General features: G+C 47.0%; 1 protein-coding gene across 4 annotated transcripts in view; it reads right to left on the bottom strand.

Annotated features, from left to right (window-relative positions):
* LTBP1 (latent transforming growth factor beta binding protein 1) overlaps window positions 1–22,212 on the bottom strand; it is a 1,019,134-nt gene that overhangs the window by 125,342 nt on the left and 871,580 nt on the right. For all 4 annotated transcript variants that reach the window (XM_069607908.1, XM_069607910.1, XM_069607907.1 and 1 more), the window contains 2 exons: window positions 19,861–19,986; window positions 9,627–9,752 (listed from right to left, as the gene is read on the bottom strand). In XM_069607908.1, the coding sequence (XP_069464009.1) occupies window positions 9,627–9,752; window positions 19,861–19,986 (252 nt within the window). The remainder of the gene's footprint in view (window positions 1–9,626; window positions 9,753–19,860; window positions 19,987–22,212) is intronic.

Genomic DNA, 22,212 nt, shown 5'->3' with positions numbered 1-22,212 from the left:
GGCAAGGCTATCCGCATACATCAGAATACAGCAACGAGTATGACAAAATTCTCTTGTGCTAGTCGCATCATTTTCTGCCTAGTTACACCAGACTATGCCTCTACACGTCTGTCATCAGCATGCAGCCCAGATTTATGTGAAATTAGGGCATGGTGAACACATGTAGCGAGTCTCTAGCACTCACGCCATCTCCTGACTCCGCGCCTCAGCACCCATCCACATGCCTGACCTAATCAGCTGCTCTCTACCAGAGTCTGGCCAGCCCTGCTCAGCCTTATTTGGCCTAATGCACACGCCCATTGTAATCTTACTCCATGACCTCCGACACTCTGGACTTCGCTCCCCGAGGGCGTTTCCACCACAAACACATTGAGACTGTAAAAATGGTAAAAAGTGCTATATAAATGACAAGTACAATACAATACAATATGTAGCATGCTCTTTGGGAAGACCCCTTCTCAGGGGATCACAAAACCAACACCACAAATGCGTGTTTTCTAAGATACAACCCCAACAATCTGTGGGGACGACAGGCCAGGATGCCATGTGCATCCACGGACCATACATTTACCACAACTCCCCCCCAGGAAGCGGGGATCCAATCACTGACCTCTTCCGTGGGAGGAGGAGCAGCAAATGAACCAGTGGATGTGCACTGGACCGGAAACAAGACAAGTGCTGCCATGGAGGCGGTGCCCGGTCTCTCTCAGCCTTTTAGAGGGGCCCGGGGTACCACCCGGAGAAGATTAGAGGACGCTCTGCTCAAACACGCTCTGTAAATATGATGGTAGCATGCGATGGTCATGTAACAATTCACCATCAGCTTGGCACACAATTTATCTGAGAGGCCGTTATGGAATTTGAGATTGTGTGCACACTTCTTTGCCTATGTGCAAAGTATTTATGCCTTGTGCCTAGTTAGCAAAATCTGTTTGCTTCATGGCATTTTACACAAGCGGATACACTGCTCCAGAATAGATGCACTCCACTTGTGCCCGAGGGCAGGCTTTACGCGTGGTCATTCTTTCTAAATCCACCAAAATGTTCTTACGTATTGGATTGCTGCTGGGTTTAAGAGCAAACGTCACCATGGCGACAGCAGTCGGGGATTTGATGAGCAGACGGGAGAAAGGATAACTGACTTGGCTCACGCCCTCTCCTATTTTTTCTAGGGAGACATCCCCGGATTATTGCATTGATCTTGGGTATTTTCATGCGGCGGCAACATGACATACACGCGCTCTATGGGATGTAAACATACCCAGAACGCACACCATGGGAAGACACCGGCCCAGGATTAAGCGCTGTCCTTAGGAAACAGAAAAGTCTTCAGCCGATTTCAGGGATTCAACCGAGCGCCTTTGCATGTGGAAATGGTAAGGGGGCAATTGGACGGCGTTCCTGATCTGCCTGACCCTCACGAAATAAAATGATGCTCTGTAGAAAATCAGTGAAATATGGAGATCAATGGAACGAGGAGCTCAAATAGTTCCCGCCTGGAAAATTGCAAGCCTTACAGACTGGCCCCATCACAAAAGAACCAAACAAGCTCCTCAGCAGGATCTGTTAGGGTTACCGGGACTGCGTGCTTTACCACTGCTATGCTACAGTATGAACAGTACTGGTCCTCATTACCGAAAAGGCATTGTTTTGCCGGTAGGGGGCAGATTTACCCCCAGCTTTCAGTTGGAGGTAAATCCTTAACCCCTACCGGCAAAGTTGTAGTTGACCGGTCCATTTAAAGTGCTGGTAAACGTTATTACCGGCACTTTTACAGTGTACCGGTCAACTAGGAATGAGGCCCACTTACAGCTTTGGTCAGCAGATGGGGACATGTGTGGCTCCTTATACATGAGGCAGGGATGGAGGAGGGAATCACATGACCGCTCTGGGGACATCATGGAGATGCAGGGGCCATCCGCACCTTCACAGCGGCACATGGGCTTCACCAGTACCGGCCCCAGCACCACCCCAAATAGACTTTTGGTGGTCATTCCCCAACTGTACTGGTTCCATGATCAGATGCAGGAAAAATGTGATGTGATGCCTGCCTGGCTGTTTTGCCTGTGCCATGTTTGACTGACAGTGCTGCTGATACAACCCTTCGCACGACGCGCCCGCACACGCTATCACAAACTGGCCCTCCTGCCATTCCAGAATGGGTTGCAGGGGACCAAGGGTGGTAACCACGCAGTACTGCTTACAGGACTCCAGTGACTACGGAGAAATGGGCGTTAGTGTCTAAAGGTCAGCGGTTCATAGGGCACCTTACCTTTTCATGAAAGGATTACTTGCAACCCCTTTTGCCAGGCACTTCGTTGTAAAGGCACACATGACTCAAACGGAGTAAGTACCCATCAGGGTTTCGGGCCCGACCTAGGAAACTTTGCTTTACTTTGCATTATTAACTTTCCTTCATGTTCTGCTCTCTCTGGCTGCATGCATGAAACAACATGATGTAAAAGGTCCCAAAATCAATACTATCAACAACACACCTGTGCAGCGCCCACTGAAGATGCAGCAACACCCTGCATTGGGGCCATGACATGTGCCCCACAGCTTTCATGCCTATGTATGCCCACTGTGCTGCTACCTTTTGTGGGGCTCTCTGGTGGGCTGTCTCATCTTTGCCATAACTACACACCCATCAGGGGCATCCCCAGATCTCTGCCCTGCCTAACCCCCAACCTGGCGGTGATGATCAGGAACTGAGGGCGTGCCACCTCATTCGGATTAAGCCTACCTAAAGCAGTAATTCTCACCATATGACCTCCATAGTTTTATAAACATTTGATATGCCTGGATCCTAACCTATATCTTAATCTGATTAGTGTCACATGTCCACTCTACGTTGCTAGGTCTACCCATTTACCAACGGAATTGGCCCAGATGCCCGCCTTCACCTGTGTGCCCATCATATCACGGAGAGTCTGAAACTCTACGCTGCCTGGCAGTCTCCTTTAAGCACCTCACCATTGTTCATAAGGACCTTTCAGCTTAGGCCAAGCTACCAGGAAAGTGTTCCTCCATTGGCATGGTACTGGCTCCCTCGACACCCTCCTGCCCTCTACCCCTGCTAATGAAACATGCTGCAGCCACCCTCCTATGGCTTCTGGCGTCTCACCTCTGCAGACAACGCATTAGCCCCCGGCGCTGCTGTCCCAGCCAGTCATGCTTGCAACACAGGCGTTATTCACCAGTGTAATGCCTGCATTCTGAGCTTGGACGGCTGCCACAGTACTTCCCTGTAACGCGACTCCACGTTGCCTGCTTCCCATATGACCCTCAAAGACCTGCATTGATCTGTGCTAACAATAAACACGTGCTGCCACTTACCTGTTCTTTCTGCACTGCCACTCACCTCCTGTCCATTATGGCTCATTGGCAAGTGCCCTTTCCTTGTTCTTTGGTTTTCTTTTCAAGAATGAACACTTACCCATGAATCTTTATGAAAGGAATCAAAAATAAAAACACTTTCATCCACATTTTTGCACTCATAGGTGCTAACGGCTATGGTAATAAAGGAACGAGGGGCGGGCTCACCCTGCCAATATTAGCACAGGCAAGCAGACATTAAACGTCCTGTCCTCGCTCTGGCTGGTAACCTGGACAGCAGACATTACAGGTATTGTTTACTCTTAATCTGGTTTCTTAGTCAATGTTCCTCAGCTGTGGAATTACCTCCATAAGGAGTATGCTCCATTCACAACCCACTAATCTTTGAGGAAAGCATTAAAAGTAGGGTGACGAGATAAAAAAAAAAAGGGACAGTTCATTGACATAGAAGTAGGACTACAATAAAACTCTAGTCATAGTTCTATGTCGCTGGCCTGTTGCGGGGGGTGGGGCGGGGTGTGCTAACAGGCGCACTCCTCTCATTGGAGGAGAGCGCCGGAAATGGGAAGTGGGAGGAAATGGGGGCGTGAAAAGCATTCACGCCCCCATTTATGCACAGGAAAAGTCACGCCGGGGACCCAATTTCGGGATTTCGAAATCAGTTCCGGCAAAAACCGGGACCGTAGCCAGCCAGCCTTCCAATCTCCGGACGGGGTTTGGAAAATGAAACAACTCCTGGGAACCCGGGGTGATTTCCCCAGACTGTCCTGGGAAAACCGGGACGTCGGGTCACCCTAACTAAAACACAGTTTCAGATAAACAACCTTTGCTAATGTATAAGGCCAAAGACATGAAGTGGGTAAGTCAAGACCTTCAAGCTCCAGTTATCCAGTGAAACACACACCTTAATTTCTCGTCACCAGCAATATCTTGCTGCAACTACTCCTCATTTTCTCTATAAATGTATGCAGCTGTCCTTATACTTGGGTGTTCCAATTATTAATTAAGCTTTCTTGACCTACCCTGAGAGCCATATCAGGAGTTACGGGCCCTGAACACAGAGTTAAAGGCCCGAGTGCAGCGCACAACTCCTGTTACAGACCAATGGTGAGGACCTGCTTCGCCCTTCAAAATGTATGCTGAGGATACAAGTATATTCAAGCTTTCAGTACAAAAACCTCCTAGGAGGTAGACAGGGAACTGGTGGCAGGAACTCTCTGTGGCTGCTGGTAGACATGCTGGCATTCAAGACAATCTGCAAGCTATTTCGGTTTTTCTAGCCTGCCTTTTGTCCAAAGAGGATGCTCACACAGCATTCTGAGGCATATAAAATAGAATTAACCACCTGTTCCAAGGGCTGGAACAGGGGGGTAACAGCCGGGCAGCCCAAGTTATAGGCTTGAGCAAAGCAAGGGCCTATAACGAGGGCACCGGCCCCTACCCCCTATTCCAGGCTTTGGAACAGGGGTTTAAAGCTATTAGCACCCTGGGTTATCAAAGCGGTTGAATTAATGAAAATACTTAACCAAAATGGCCACCATGTTAATAGGACGCGGGGTGCCGTACAGAGTCCCTCTTCTATGCTTATGGCGGCTGGGAAATGGAAGCTGCTGCGCGGCGGGCAGCGCCACCCCCACAATCAGGTAAGTGGGGATGGGGAGGGAGGATGAGATTTTTATATAAAAAATAAAAGATAAGGAGGGACGGAGAGGATGGCGGCCCGCGGCTGGGGAGGCAGCCTGCAGGTTCCGTGGAACACGGGCTGAGATTACAGGTTTCAGCCCACGATCCGCGGCACCTGATTGGCTGCAACCCTCTCCCCAGATACTGAGTGCCATTATTGTTGAGGAGTCACATTGCCCACGTAATATACCAGGGGATGCAGACTACTGATTTCTTACATGAGCGCTCATTGCAACATCAAAGAGCAACGATAAATACCACACCAAATATGCTCAGTCAAATTAGATGTCTCTGTTGAACTGTTTACGGTTTTTACCTATGCTGGTGTGTGGGCCAGCGAACTAGAGAAGTGTGCTATTGCAAAGGGCCCAAGATGAAGAAATGAATTGTCGCGACAGCGGGCCTATATGAACGTTCTGTTTTCAAAAAAATTCAACTATGGAATTAATCAAACCTGACTGAACCATGATTTAAAAAACTTGCAAGGTTCAGGTCTCTTCATGTTTTGGGGAATATGGGCCTGCCTCTTGCAGCAGAGGCAGCTATCCTATAGATGGCTCAAAAGGACATATCATTAACTCCTTCCACCTTATTTGGTTCACTCTTCGAGGAGCACATCTTTCAACAACGTTGATGTCTGAAATTAAAGTAATTATTGTTTTACAACTGAAGCCAAGCGAAAAACCCCAATGGCAAAGTTAAGCGGACTTCTCCAGCCCGTTGGCTGCTTGTTCTTACCAGTGTTTCTCCTGGCTCTGCTTTCCCGGGCCATTTACATAAGACAATATTTAACATACGTGTGGGCATGTGCAAGGTTTGTGTTGGGCTTAGCACAGCAAACTTCACATTAAAGACTCTCTTTTCCTACTTGACAAACATAAATAGGAACTGGAAACCGAAGATGTTTTAAGAGTGAGCTATGGGAAAAAACGATGCATGATCTTGGCTTGTAGCTACGGCTGCCATCTTGTTTCATGTCACATCCTAAAAGGCAAAGGAAACCTACTTGAGAGAAACGTATATATAAATGCGTGCACGCCTCATTCTACAATGCTATGGGCCTCATTACACGGATGGCGGTAAGGGTTTACCGGTACCGGTAAGGGTACCAGTGCCGGTAAACCCTTACCGCCTTACTACGAGGTCCCTTTGTGGGTCCCTTTTTTACCAGCCGTTAAGGACGGGACCCGCAAAGGGACCTTGGAGGTAATTACGGTACCGCAATTTGCGGTACCATATTTACCGCCTTCCCCATTCCCATTGAGCCCTATGGGGGCAAAAATGGGAATGGGGAAGTGCCATGGTGAATGGGGAATTACCGCCCCCACACACCTTGGGATAGGGCGGTAATTCCGCTATTCACCATGGCGGACTCGGTAAAATACCGGCGGCAACCATGGCGCTAATAGCGCCATGGTTACCGCCTTCCGTGTAATGAGGCCCTATATCTTCAAAATAAATTCATGGGGCCTCATTACGAGTTTGGAGGTAGCCATGGTGCTATTAGCGCCATGGCTGCCTCCAAAATCGTGTCCGGGTCCGTGGTCTGTGAATGAGGAATTAACGGGTCATTCCAACCTTGGAGGACCCGGTAATTCCTCATTCACAAAATCATTCCCCATTCCCATTTGAGCCCCCATAGGGCTCAAATGGGAATGGGGATGGAGCTAATAACGGGCCCGTTAACAACGGGCCCGTTATTAGCTCCTTGGTCCGCTCACGGGACCCGGAAAGGATGTCTGGTTTTACTAGATGTCTGTTCTAGGTCCCGTGAGGGAACCTCGTAATAGGGCGGAATGGGTTTACCCGCACCCCATTACCGGTGCCAGTAAACCCATTCCGCAAGGGTCGTAATGAGGCCCATGATCTTATTTCAAGTGAGAGCCAACCCAACATTACTATAAATGGGGTGCATTACCAAGAGTAGGCCGGTCCAAACTTCCCACAAATGTAGTGTACTAGTCAGGATTTACCCATACAAATGTTTCTATAAATGTAGTCTGTTACTCAGAGTCTGTCAATCGCAATGTACTACAAATTGGATCTATTATTAGAAGCCGAAAAAGCCAACATTCACTATGAGCGTGGTGTACTATCCAGAGTCAGCAAATCCAAACTTAGTATATAGTGCATTGCAAAGAGCAGACCAATCCATACTACCATGAAATAACCTATTGTCCCTGGTCAATCAATCAAAATGTATAAATGTAGTGAACTACTCGGTCTCAGACAATCATAACTTCTCATAAATGGAATGTATTATTCAGAGCCAGCCAGAGCAAATGCACTACACATGTGGAACACTACAAATAGTGGCCCGATCCATGCTTACCATAAAGTAACCTACTGCCCAGAGTCAACCAACCCAAATGTTACTATACATGTAGAGTCAGACAATTACAGCAAAGACACATCAAGTCTCAAAGTGCCCCCCACACCAAAAAAGTCAATATTCCTCCTCGTCACTATAGCACTTAATAGTGTATTAAATTATTTCAGGTTGTTACAACAATGTGAAAAAGAAATGGCAAGCCAACACGTGTTTCGCGCTTTGCATTTCTTCAGGGCTGTCCTTCAATAAATGAATAACAGATGCGATAAGAACATCCAAAATACATTCTGAGTCTTAATTACTGATTTTCAAGAATTCTGGTCAGAGATAACTGGAAGAAAGAGTGTCCTGTGGCCAGTTTTCCAGTTACTCCAACAATCACATGGAAATCCTTAATGTGTCTCACGGCAGGCAGTCTGTCGAATCCCTGTGTTGCGGGATCTGTCTAAGAGTACCTCGCATGCACCGTGATGTCGGGGGTATGATAGCCTCCTCTAGACAGAGCCAACAAATCCACCTTTCACTGTAAATGTGAATTACTCGTAGTTGGGCAATTGTAACTTCTTATAAATGTCATATAGTAGGTGGAGTCAAGCAATCACGATGTTACTATAAATGTAGCATATCATCCAGAGACAGCTATCTCACGCTTACTACAATATATTGTATTACACGGTCAACTCGTCCAAACTTGGCTATAAAAGTAGTCTATTACCCAGATTCAGCCAATCCAAAGCTTTCATCCATGTAGCACATCACCAAGAGCTGACAAATATGAACTTCGCATAATTGTGTTCTAACACCCAGAGTTGACCATCCCATTCTTTTTCTATCGGGCTCCCAGTTTTGTAAGAACTGAAGAGTAGTTGTGTTGTGGTGAAAAGCTGTTTGCATATTTGAATCTTCACTTGAATACACAAATCAATCACAATTACATGGCTTGTTAGCGCAGACCACCACCACTTCTTTGAAATGTAAGGTCAGTTGTGACGCTGTAGGTCAAAACGCACAAGATTATTATGAGTAGAATTAGACATATTGGCCCTCATTACGAGTTCGGCGGCAGCCATGCCGCTATTGGCGGCATGGCTGCCGCCGAAATCGCGTCGGGGTCCGGGTCCTCAGAATGAGGACTTACCAGGCCATTCCGAGTTCGGAAGGCCCGGTAATTCCTCCCTCCAAGGACCCGGACACGGTCCTTCCCGATTCCTATTTCAGCTCCCATAGGGCTGAAGGGGACTGGGAGAGGGAGCAAACAACAGGCCATTACGAGATGGCCCATTGTTTGCTCCCTCTTCCCCTCGCGGGACCCGGTAAGGATGTCTGGGTTTCCCAGGCATGCTTACCGTGTCCCGCGAGGGGAACTCGTAATGCGGCGTTACAGAGTGAACGGCGCCGGCACCTTTTACGGCGCCGTTCACTCCGTACCCCCAGGGTCGTAATGAGGCCCATTGCCTTCTAATGCCTGTAGCCTTTGTTTTTCCATCTCACTGGCTTTGACAATTAACATTTCCTTATAGAGTATATGAGGGTATTTTCAATTGTGTATATTTCTATTCACCTAAGTGATATGCACCTTGGTGGATTCATTAGTTTGCCACAATATGATCATGAAAACATCCCTCCATTCTTAGGGCTAATGAAATATGTATCTATGCAGGGGTTTGGATTTTTAAGGTGGACAACACGATTTGGGTAGCACATTTTGGGAATCTCCCAACTCGGTGGGACTTGTATAAGAATTGATAGAAAATATTCCTTGCAGGGCTCACTCAATGTGTTTTAAGATCGGGCATGATAAAAAAAAAACTTTTTGTGGATTCAGTTTTCTTAAGGCACGTACAATGTTTCTACTTCTACTGATGCCTATGGGCTACGGCGTTAGAAATAGACAAATAAATAAATAATTGAGGTAATGCGTTACATACTGAAAATAAGACACCCTTGATGTTTATGTAGTGCACAATGAGATTCCCAGCTCAGAGTTCTCATGGCTCACATACACTCCTTTTAGACGCTATGGTCTATAGAAGACCCAAAAGCCTACAATATCATCACAAACGCCTTAGACACTTAAGATGCAGATATGTTATCCTTCGAAATTCCCTGGTTATTCAATTTGCTAAGACAAATAAAGATTGTGTTGGGCTGCACACAATGTTACTGGATTAGAAGCTGTTCAATTAGGAAAAAGCAGGGAATTGCCCAAAGACGGACCACACATGCAAGCCTTTGCGGTGCAGCAAGTCCCCCCCCCTCCACCCCCTTACAGTACCTTCACATGCGCGTCCATCAGGGGAGACTGCAAAGCCTGCTTCACATATGCACTGGAAGAAACCTTCTGTGTTCAGGCACTCCCCGTTGGGAGAGCAGAGTGACGAGAGACTGCATTCATTGATGTCTGGGAGATACAGAGAGAACATATGGGAGTTAAGACTTTACGCCTGTATGGTGTAGATAAAGTTGTCCACTGCACTGCCATTTGGCAAATTGCCCTCCCTTCTCAGATGTTCCAGAGCAGGTAAGTGACCAGCAAGCCATCCAAACCTATCTCTTTAATACATCAAAACTGCTCTCCCGTCTGTGGACATTTACATCGGCCCTAGTGGGAGGAGGCTCGTCATCAGCCACAGCAGATTGCATAGAATGGTTCAACTTTCTTTCCATGTAGATCTTAATCGTTCAGCATATTTCCAAGCACCACCATTTTAGTAGACCAGTGACAACATGCAAACAGATAAAGTTAATTACACAGCATTAGATCAATGGGGAGCTCGGGTTGCATGGTTCCAAAGTCAGCCATGTCAATTTAGAGTTGCTGGTGGAGGGGTTGACCTACGCCAGTCTCCTTTGCTGGCGCTGCTTGATTTTGGAGTGGAAATTCCACCAGCTCTGCACTGCACAGCACATGTCATGCCATCTTGAGGGTGGAGGGGGCAGCCCCATCATAGCCTCCGCCCTAGACTCAGTGAAACCTCGGCCGAGTGCCAATAACTACTGCTTTATATGCAAGTGGGCATAGGGCGCTAGTCGTTGGCAGGCGCCTCGTTACTCCTGTATCGTTACTGGTAAAACCCTCACTAAATAATATCCACCAATCTTGCATTTGTTCCCAATTTACAAAAAAAGTAGCACTGTGCGTGGCTGACCCACACGTTCAAAGTGTGCTACATTCCTTCCAGTGGGGTAACTTTGATAAACACCTGGGGCGGAGGGAGCAACCAATCAGGTTGCTTGGATCGTGGCATGAATCCCGCGTTCCAAGCAACCTGACGGCTGCTTCCCTGGCCTCGCCATCTTCCCCCCACGTTCCCTTCCCTTAAACTTCATTTTCCCCGTCCCTCCCACCTCCACTCACCTGATGGCGTTGCTTGCCCCGCCGCTGCTGCTGCCGCTCTGTCTTCCTTCTTATGGCCGCCATGGAAATGTTAGAGGGGTTCCACTTGGAGCTCCGTCTTCCAGCTCCGTGGTGGCCATCTTAAGACATTCTTTTGTATGAACAGTGCTGGTCATTGGGCTGGTTCTCGGCGGATCCGAGATCCGGCACCAGATATGGAGCCAGGTCTCGGGATCCGGCCAGAGTCGGCAGCCCAAGCCCAAGAACCGTGCTGGAATACTTAAAAAAAAAAAAAAAAAGAACCACCTGCAACGGCAGCATTGCCTTTTACCGTGACTTTGGCACGGGTGTGTAATGCACAATGCTCGCTACATGTACAACTGATTCCTTTTTATTTTTATTTTTTATTAAAGTATTCCAGCATTGCTGGATGCCCACTACGAGCCCCGCCCCCTCTAGACCAAGCCCCCCACCCCGGCCCTTGTGTTGTGGGATCCCCCACCACATTTTTTCCATTTCCACCACTGTGTTTGAATGAACGTCCCCTTCATTCATTCAAAACACACTGCTATCAGCACCCGGGTTACGCGGATTGGCAACCCGCTGTGCTAATAGCAATAATCACCCGTTTCACGGGCCGGAACATGTGATAACCGCACTAAGGACCCTTGTTAAACTCAGTTCCTGGGCCTTTATCACCCGTTCCAGCCAGCGGAATGGGTGATTATTGCTATATAGGAAACCTAGGCCAAGCACCAGAACACGACCACCTTTCCCTCCTACAAATGAAAAATCCTTGACTGCGCTGTGCTCTGAAACCGAGTTACTGGCTCGGCTCCACTGGAAGAAGAATTCTCCAGGAATGGAAGGCCCAAGTGCATCACCTGAGTCCATTTTAATGTCATTTAGAGCCCCTCACAATATGAATATCTTGGCAAGGAGAGGTGGGAGTTGAGTTATGTAAACTGGTTCCAATCTTAGACTGTCATGGCCATTTACATATCTCTCTGGGCACTCTTCATCCGTGCAACTCTTGCTACCATACTTCACATGCAAGCCCTGTGCTTCCGTCTCCACTGTGAGATCCAGATGCAAAAACAGGCTTTGACTCTCTCCACCCATTAACAAAGGTCCAATACATGACCTTTAGGATAGTGCTTAAGCATGTTCTACTTTAAGCTAAAGTTCGGTACCTTCGAAAGCACATGCAATCATCTTCTGCACACGTCTGCAAAGTGCTCGGGAGACTGAACGATCTGGAAGGCACTTTCAACATGCTTCGAATTTACTAATGTGGGTTGACTGCATATTGATGTACGAAGTACGTTTCCAAATAGCAGACATCTATTAAGCTCGTCAAGCGTCTTGCTAACATGGGACCACAGAAGCAGTAACGTGCAAACATATATTTCAGAATATAAAACGGTGCAGCCTTACAGCAAGGGACTGATTTGGATACCTGCATTTTTGATACCCGGGTGTTGCTGCTTGCAAACCCTGTGGACTGTTTGCAAGCTGTTCATTTCGATTCATCAAATAAATGACCTCTTTGAGGCAAACGTTAGGGATCTCTTTTTGCTAACAGCCGAAAAACAGCCATGAATATTGCTAAACAGTGGACATATTCATGTGAACGGAGTGGAATTGGCCCCTGCTAAATCCGACTCTATTAACCCTCCTTCATCAAACGGCGCTGCCACTAATTCTGATAATTGCCTGCGAGCAACTGGGTTGGCCATTTTAGTTTTTCGTTTGGGCTAGTAGGTTGCACTGAAAGCGCTACCTTTAAGCCGAAATGATTGTCATTAACATAATTCCACCAAGCTTCAAATTAAGAACTACACCACATAAACCAATGCTACGATCAGCTCAAAAATAGACAGGCTTGAGCATCTTTCAATAATACAGAGCAATCTCTTTGCAAAGCCACTGATACCTCACAACTAGCAGCATGTGCATTAACAAATGAACAATTAGAGTGAATGCCCAGAAAGAGTGCTCTATCAACTTAATGATGTGCAAGTCCAATTTACTGGTAGAAGACTCGCAACGTTTTTATTTGTACTTTATCGAACCTCATTAAGATGGGAGATTTTGGTCAAAGCTTCTATCGCAAAATTCCCATACCTAAGTGAAATCCATGTATTCATTTGTTCATTTGAAAAACAGGATCTTCCATCCATCACCACTTTGTTTTGCTATGCCACCCAGAGCGGGACGGGTATGCCCAGATTTGGGTTCCGTGCCTGCTGGGCCTAGAGACCCAAGCTACTTCTCACTCATGGCGCCCAATGAGGCTGAGACATGTCTGGGGATGCTTGTGGTCTCGTGAAGAAGGGATGTGACCTAGCAGTTCGGGCTGGACTGCCCCTTTTGGGGTGGGACCAAGCCTGATTTGCATATGGTCTTTCCCCTTCTGTAATGGCTTGGCAGGCGAAGAACCATGGTCCGGAGGGTTCCCCAGAGAAATTGCCAGAGTTTTAAGATTCATTCTAAACCTTCCAGCCACCACCTCATTGTTTTGCATTGTCAACCCGAGTTGGACGGGTATGCCCAGATGAGGGTACTGTGCCTGCTGTGCCTAGAGACCCTAGTGACTCCTCGCTGATAACACCCAATGAGGCTGAGACATGTCTGGGGATGCTTGCGGTCTTGTGCAGAAGGGATGTGACCTAGCAGTTCGGGCTAGACTGGCCCTTTTGGGGTGAGACCAAGCCTGATTTGCACATGGTCTTTCCCCTTCTATAATGGCTTGGCAGGCAAAGAACGGTGGTCTGCAGGGTTGAGCAGAGCAATTGCCAGAGGTCTAAGATTAATTCTAAACTTTCCAGCCATCACCTCTTGCTTCTTTGTTTCGCATTAAATTACCTTACACATTGTTTAGTGATTATTGTTTATGGCCTCGAGAAAGCTCACCTAGCGAAAAACATGTCTCTGATGACTCATTTTCTAACAGTACCTGCAAGGTTTATTAAATCCCATTTAGTCCCTGAAAAAAACAAATAAGCAAGGAAAATGTACACTCAAAATAGGGGTATGCTTGGATAATTTTCTTTGAAGATACCAGCACAAATCTCTGAGTGAGAAAACAAACCTCCCCAGGCAGAGGCCCCTTCTGTGTCTTGCTGATTGCTGCAGGATAGGGCCTGCCTTTAATGTAACACCTCTACATCGATTCTAACTCTAAGGCCAGCGCATGGACAGTGCCCATGCCCCAATTGGGACTTTTATGCTTTCATATCTAGCTCCTTGGGTTTGTCTCATCAGTCAAAAGCTTAAAAATTGCAGCCTTCTCCTCATTGAGGGTAGTGATCTGCCCTGAAGCAATTGACAAACACCACTGATAGGATTAGAGACACCTCGGTTTGATGCCTATCTAACATTCAACAGGTAACCTGTTTGTTCCTGCTACTTTGGAGTTTTTGTAACTCTTTAGTTATAGTCATAGACTTGCAACTTGCTCTTCTCTATATATAATCTTATTCTGTGTGCCACACACGATGAAGGGTGCACTCCAGTTCTCAGTATAGCTGGCAACTCAGGGGTGTTCTCCTTTATGCGCCTTCAAGCCTCATGCTCTCTTTGGGAAGGCAGTCCCAGGTGTTGATGATTATTTCATCCCTCATCGGTGCAGGGAGTTCTGGTCCTTGTAGTTTCAAGGTGCTGAGAACAGACACTCCCCCATCACTATTGTAGCAGAACCTCAGTTGAGGGAAGGGGGAGTGAGAGTGCAGCATTCCTAAGTGGAGTGGGGTAGCCCTGGTGCTACCCTTCAGGTGTCCAGATCCCCCCAAAAGAAATGTACCACACAAGATGAAGGGTGCACTCCAGTTCTCAGTATGCCTGGCAACTCAAGCCTCATGCTCTCTTCAGGAAGGCAGTTCCAGGTGTTGATGATTATTTAATCCCCCATCCGTGCAAGTAATTCTGGTCCTTGTAGTTGCAACAGTGGGGGGGGAGTGTCTGTTCTCAGCACCTTGCATCTACCAGGACCAGAACTCCCTGCACTGATGGGGGATGAAATAATCATCAACACCTGGTGACTTTATCTTGTTCTGTGTCTTCTGCCCCATGCTCTTCATCTGTGTCAATGAATAGATTATTTTGCAGGTGTATTCTTATCACTGTCCGTTCGCAAACAACGTTGGTCCTATAGAAACTTTCATATATTGATCCAAGAGGTGTATCTAAACCATCAAAAGAAGATATGTTTATGAACACCTTGTATGTGCATGAGAATAAAAGTAAATGTTTTTTTGTAATGGGTACAGCGACATCATTTCACCAAAATGCCAGGGGTAGTAGAAGTGACATTGCACGACCCTTAACCTCTGATGACATCACAGGAAGTGATGTCATTTGACCCCACCCAAAAGTGACATTACGGCAAGCGATGGAACACAACAAAGTGGCATCACATAGCATTGTTCCAAAGTACACTATGAAACATATGGTAAAGATATCACTGTAACGTGATATACAGTTCATACAAGAATGGATCACCATATGTATCATTAATATCAGTGCGTATCGGCCCATATTACCAAATTACTGTGACTGCAAGAAGTCGTCCAAGGCCAAATGATAAGGATGTGTTATTATATAGCACTGGTGTCCGGTCAAAGTTTCGACTCAAAAGGGTCGAATGACAAAAGGGTCGAGTCAATTCAACCGAAAACAAAGTATATCTAAAGAAATGTGTTTTTACACCAAAAATGCGGATTTGGGTGGAGGGCCCCCCCAAAAAAAATTACAAAAAATCGACCCTTTTGAGTTGAAACTTTGACCTATAACCTATAGCACTTAAGGTTAAGCACTTTATATAGAACAAATATACAAACAATATCACCCAACCTGTGTTGGTACTCAGTTATCAACCTCAGAAGGATGAAAGGCTGAGCTGGCCTTGCAGGATTCAAACCTGCAACCTGCAGATTGTACACATATTGCAGCAGCATGTTCTCAACCCACTGAGCTATCTTACCAGCTACAGCTATCTTATCGGCTATATGTCTGAATGTTCTCAAAGACAGAAAGCAAATTACACTCTGTAGTGGATACCATTAAACTTTGCTTTTAAAGGTTTGTAATAAACTAAACAAACAAATAAATAGATAGATAAATAAATAAATAAACTGTTAACTGAGACTTGCCAGCAGGACAGTTCATCTGCAGGTCTGGTGCAAAGTTGGCCACATGTCAAGCCTGCGTGGATCTACTTTTTAGGCATCAGAGGTTGTCAATAGATAGTATTGCGAGGGTTCATAACTGCATTAAAGAATTGAGAGTAGCGGAGGGAAGGCAGCACACTCACATGGCATGCCGTATTCTGGGCACTCGTAACCTTATACATGAAAACAAACATCATGAACAGCATGCCAGGGAGAGAGGAAAAATAGCAGCAAAGCATTAATTGTCGCCCAATGAAATCAAGGGCCACTTTATGTGCTATGGTCAAACATTTCTACACTGTACGCAAGCTTTTATGCACAAGGATTTTGTCAAGTGGCCGAGGACACCGAGATGGAATGTCTTGTGATGATCGTAACAGAGACAACTTGCGAAAAGCAAAATACATACTCCGAAAGGGATGCTTATTCTACTCTAAATGCTTTTTGGGAGGTTTTTGTCTGCATTGTGAATTTGTTTAAGAACAGACTAAATTAGTGACTCACTCCCTGGTGTGTGCCTGAAATAAACCTATAATGAGTGTAGCAATTATTGTATAGAATTCTAGACAGATAAATGATTTGTTATTCCTATTTATTCTTAGTTAGGGTCACTGCTCAAAGTGGTACACTTGTGGAACCCCCATTTTTTTGTAAGAGGCCTGAACAAGAAAGAAAGCCAGCCAATCCAGAAACAAAAACAAACAGCACATGTCACTGGCCACAGCCCAGGAGCTTTCATTTAAAATAAAACATGTTTAGGGGTAGCAAGGGATATGACAGGGGTAGCAAGGGAGGCCTCAGGGGTCGCAGTTGCGACCCCTGGCAACCCCAAAGGACGTCCCCGAATGAGCAGCCACTCAGTGAGAGAGCTGAAAGCAGGAGCACACACAAACACCGCTGGTTACAGCCGCTCTAGCTCTGGCCCGGGACAGCTCACTTCTGGTCATCTAGTGATTCGAAAGGTCATCTAAAGGAGGATTACGGACAACATTCTTAGACAGTGCAAGAAGGTGAATCGAACAAGAATAACATTAGAGTTGTACAGTTTGTGTGTCTGTGTTTTATCTAAAGTCTATGTTTTTGGCCCTACTACACATTATGTGCGACCTGCACTAGAACGTGCACTTGTTACTTTGATCCACAGCCGTTTAAACTGAGCTGGGTGTTTGCTAGTAGGTCTTCACCCCCCCCCACCCGCACACACCCTTCCCGCTTCAGGAGGTGCACTTCAGAAGGCAGACCTTAAAGGGCCATTCACCTGACAGGCTCATGTTGCAGTCTCTTGCCCAATGTAGGCATAATAATGTAAAAAGGTACACACACATGCAGTCTTTGGCACCGTGTTTTCTGCATTATCTGCCCGCTCCCCTGAGCCTGCGCCGCAAAAGGATGGAAGTCAGTCATGGAGAGCTTTCCTGTTGATCTCCCTCTGTGAGTTAGGGATGCGTGCATGAAATGGCGGTAGCACCCCTTTTTGTGTCTTCCCTTCAGACAGATATTTGCACCTGGGGCAGGGCAGTCGCAGCACGACAAGTGTATTCATAAATGCCCTTATTGAATCACTCTAGTAGCCAAAAGCATTGATTTTCCGATGTATGTGAGCATTTGGCTCACACAAGATGGCTGACACCCTTTGTCACCCTGTCCCTAACATTTTGCTTTAATTTGTTGTCAAACATGAATATTCTGGGCCAGCCATACTGATGACTGATATGAGCCATCAAGAAGACACAAACACTGAACACTCAGAACACTTGTGCAGTTTTCAGAATCCATCCCACAAAGGGCTTTCCCTCCTCGCAAGGGCATGGATCTGGCGCCAACTTCAGGGTGTGGTGCTCCCACCCCGCCGGGATCGAGGGAAGCTGATTCATGTGACTCACGCTGCCCTTGGTTTGACTGTACGTAATTTATTGAATGTCTTTGTTGACAATATTATACAGTGTGCAGGGGACAGGAGGGCTCCCAATCTGGATCCTCTTACTTTCTCTTCTTGGTTTGACTGGGCACACAGCCTAGCCTGCACCCGGGGACATGCATTGCTTTTTAATCTTGTTTTGGCATTTCATTCATCATCTTGTGGGCCAGTTTTGGAAAGGATATATATTTATGATTGTTATTTTCCAAGGATCCTTTTTTCTCAGCTGTTGCCATAACGGTATTACCCAAATTGATTGTTTCCAATTGACCGCATGGTAAATCTGGGCAAATCCGTCCAGAACCATTTGATCGTTTGGAAACGATCAATTTGGGTAATCACTACCAAACATGGAGAGCGGCGGTTGCGGGGGTTTCCCCCGCTCCCCATGTTTGTTAGTGATGGCCTTTGGGGGTAGCAGGGATGTCCCCCACTTCTGGAGGTTTGAAGGCGGGGATGGGAAGAAAAAAAAGAAAAAAGTAAAAAAAAAAGAAAAACGGACCCTGCAGTGTCGGATCCAACCCGCGTCAGAGGGACGGATCCGACGCTGCAGGGTCAGAAGTTGAGCGGATGGCGAAAAGGTAAGTAGCGGGTGGATGGGGGAGTCTATGGAGGAGGGTGGGGGTTTTCAGTTTGGCCAGATTTGGCTGGTCAATGCAGCCACTAACAATTGTGCCATGGCCAAACCATATACATCCGTCATAACATGTTCTCCATCTCTTCTATCGGCTAAACAATAAGAAGCAGCATGGGCTGTGCCCAACTGCTCTAGACCCACCTGCCCTGGTGGGTTTTGTCCCTGCAGCACCTACAAGAATACTTTGGATCAGCCGCCGTAGTCTAAAGGTTGCAGCTAGGTTGGACCCGCTCAGCAGCAAAATGGGTTGTGTCCTGAACTTAGCGACAGCTTTGACAGACAGAAATGCAGAATTGAACATAATTGATATGTTCAGTGTAACTGCCCAGATGCCTGTCCTATCAAAGAAGCCAAGCTATTGAAAAGCATCACACCCATCCTCATAAACCAGCACTGGCTGCCTCTACTGACCCGCATCGCTGTTAGGATGGCCAGCATCACTTACAAGCCAGCGGCAACCAAGGGCCCCAACTACCTGGTCAAACAACTCACCATCTCCGGTGGCCAGCGCTACTGTATAAGCCAGACCCTCCCCAGGCTACCTGGTCCCCCCAAGGGCCCCAATTACCTGGTTAAAACAACTCGCCATCTCCGGTGGCCAGCGCTACCGTAGAAGCCAGACCTCAGGCTAGAATACAAGAAATGCAGTATGGGGCAAGAACAGAAAGCACACATTCTCCTGCTATGCACCCAGCCTATGGAACCCCATTCGAGTGCACATGAGCACTGCGCTTCAAGAAACACTCTTGTTAAGCGTTGTTTTGGACCCCGGCTCAGTCACCTTCCACCATGCCTATCCTAGTCCTCGTGTGCCACTGTATTTTACCGGCAACCCTATACAGCACTCTGTTGCTTAGCAGCTTAATGCTAGTGTCTACATGCTAGGCTGTAACACTTTCCTTAGTTAAGCAGGATGTAAAGCTTCCTATAGTTTGGTTTGGAGAAGGTACCCATAAGGCACTTAGTGGATAGGCTGTCTGTCAATGGAGGATAGCACAAGGGCAACGCGCTGGTGTTGAAAGCAAGCACGCAGAGCAACAGAGATTCGAATCCCGGATCTGCGCTTAGAAAGCGAACTTGGGTACGGTATTAGGCGTGTTATTAAAAAACAATTAAATCAATAAGTGGCGATTTATGAAGTAGTTTGGCTACTTTGGATAAAGGTTTGATTCCTGTCTAAACACTCTGCATGCAGGTGATTGGCTGCTGAAATACTGGCACCTCCCTCCCTTCATTTTACCCTGGAGCCTGCCACCAGCCCAGGAAGGATTCTCGAAACCCTTGAGTTGTTCTGGTGCCAAAGTAAAATGAGTACAGCATAAAGAACATGAGACCCTCCCCAGGCTCCAGCAAGCCCCTAATGAACCACCGTCTGTACCACGGTGCAGTGTGGTGTTAATGGCGGGGGCCTCATTGCTGTGCTGTTCCATGCATAGTGTGCTGTACCTTGACACCGCCTGCCATCCATCAGCTCAAATCCCTCTGGACACGTGCACTCGTAGGAGCCGGCAGTGTTGAAGCAGCTCCCTCCTCCTTGGCACACGTCGCCCTCCTCTTGGCACTCGTCAAGGTCTGCAATCAAACCGTAAGCAAAGAAGAAAATGATTTCCTGATGGACTTGTGATTGCACATCTCAGTTCTTATCGACATCAGCCATCAATTAATGTATTAGATTTCACGATTACAGTAGGTTTCTCGTATGCACGCTCCATCACGTTAATGTATGGATTTATTTCCTGGACCCATGCAGTGGCGAAGGCTTGATTTAGGTGCATGGAAATATAGCCTCCAGCAGTGGCCATGTAGGTCCCATTATGGTCCTCTCTGCGCCGGCGCCTTCCCTAAGGCCTCAGGGCGCAAAAAAAACCCTTTCCCTCCTCGTTTGTCCCGGCAGCAGGGAATTCAACATTTCGAAAAGTTGGCACGCTTGTGTTCTGAGGGAGCACCTGGATTTGACCTCTGGAGACCTAGTACCAAAGCCAGTGACTTAACCATTAGAAGATACCTCCCCGAGTAACCCAGAGGCCTCGTTACGAAGAGGGCAATGTACCCCTTTTACCAAAGCCAGTGACTTAACCATTAGAAGATACCAGCCCGAGTAACCCAGAGGCCTTGTTACAAAGAGGGCAATGAACCCCTTTTACCAAAGCCAGTGACTTAACCATTAGAAGATACCTACCCGAGTAACCCAGAGGCCTCGTTACAAAGAGGGCAATGAACCCCTTTTAGCCAAGCCAGTGACTTAACCATTAGAAGATAACTGCCCGAGTAACCCAGAGGCCTCGTTACAAAGAGGGCAATGAACCCCTTTCACCAAAACCAGTGACTTAACCATTAGAATATACCTGCCCGAGTAACCCAGAGGCCTCGTTACGAAGAGGGCAATGTACCCCTTTTACCAAAGCCAGTGACTTAACCATTAGAAGATACCTGCCCGCGTAACCCAGAGGCCTCGTTACGAAGAGTGCAATAAAGCAAAGCCAGTGACTTAACCATTAGAAGATACCTGCATGAGTAACCCAGAGGCCTAGTTACGAAGAGGGCAATTAACCCCTTTTAGCAAAGCCAGTGACTTAACCGTTAGAAGATACCTGCCCGAGTCACCCAGAGGCCTCGTTACGAAGAGGGCAAGGAACCCCTTTTACCAAAGCCAGTGACTTAACCATTAGAAGATACCTGCCCGAGTAACCCAGAGGCCTTGTTACGAAGAGTGCAATAAACCCCTTTTAGCAAAGCCAGTGACTTAACCATTAGAAGATACCTGCCTGAGTAACCCAGAGGCCTAGTTACTAAGAGGGAAATGAACCACTTTTACCAAAGCCAGTGACCTAACCATTAGAAGATAGCTGCCCGAGTAACCCAGAGGCATCGTTACGAAGAGGGCAATGAAACCCTTTTACCAAAGCCAGTGACTTAACTATTGGAAGAAACCTACATGCCAGAGTCCTCGTTAGACAGAGGTCACTGGATTTCAATCCATATGAAGCAGTTTGGAGGAAAAATGCATGCTGACATCTGTACTAGAACACTGGAATGTTGACATTTCCATTTCTGTCAATGCACTAAGCACAGATTTAATGCTGCCTTCTTAGCCAGGATTATCTAACAAGCGGGGCTTGAAGCTAATTTAGTTGAGCCCACTGCAGTGACATTAACATCTGTAAATTCCCACAGAGCGCTGCTGGAGTGGGCATTTACACATTTTGGGCAGGCCTTGCCTGCTCAGGCCCTACCCTGTCTACGCCTCTGCAAGGCGGCCTTGTACCTCACAGCCATAGTACAATTTTGTTTTGCCAGTCTTGTCCATGTGAGCAGCATTAATGGATTAACCTGCACTGCTAAAGAGTGCGTTGCTGCCTGGTCACTTGTGGTGTCCATTTTTGTAAGGGCCGCCTCATGGCTGCTGGAAGCTGTCAGAGGGTAAGGTTGAGGTATAGCATGGGCAGTGGAACGCCACACACTATGTGCAGGGACACTAGGCACTGGGTGCCGGGGTGGGGCAAAACAACTGGATAGAAATGGGTTTCAAAACAGGGCACATAGGCATGGGGGGCTAAATGTCAGAAAGGGGGTGAAGTGCTGCCAGATGCATGCCCACACTCTATACCTATACAATGCAGTTTCCAAATGGTAAGCTGTGGTTATAGAGTGCAGAATTAGACTTAGCAATGTATCTAATCGTCCCAAAGCACCCAGCGGTTCTCCAATGTTGCAATGAGTTGAGGCGGGCCAAAGTGAGGGGAGTTGGGTGTGTAGATCAACAATGTCATGGTGGTATTACATGCGAAAAGAGCAGCA

The sequence above is a fragment of the Ambystoma mexicanum genome, chromosome 4q (assembly GCF_040938575.1).
Source record: "Ambystoma mexicanum isolate Mex_15411 chromosome 4q, UKY_AmexF1_1, whole genome shotgun sequence".
Classification (NCBI taxonomy): Eukaryota; Metazoa; Chordata; class Amphibia; order Caudata; family Ambystomatidae; genus Ambystoma; species Ambystoma mexicanum.
Note: the sequence above shows the minus strand (reverse complement) of the source record. Positions and strands in the feature narration are given on the sequence as shown.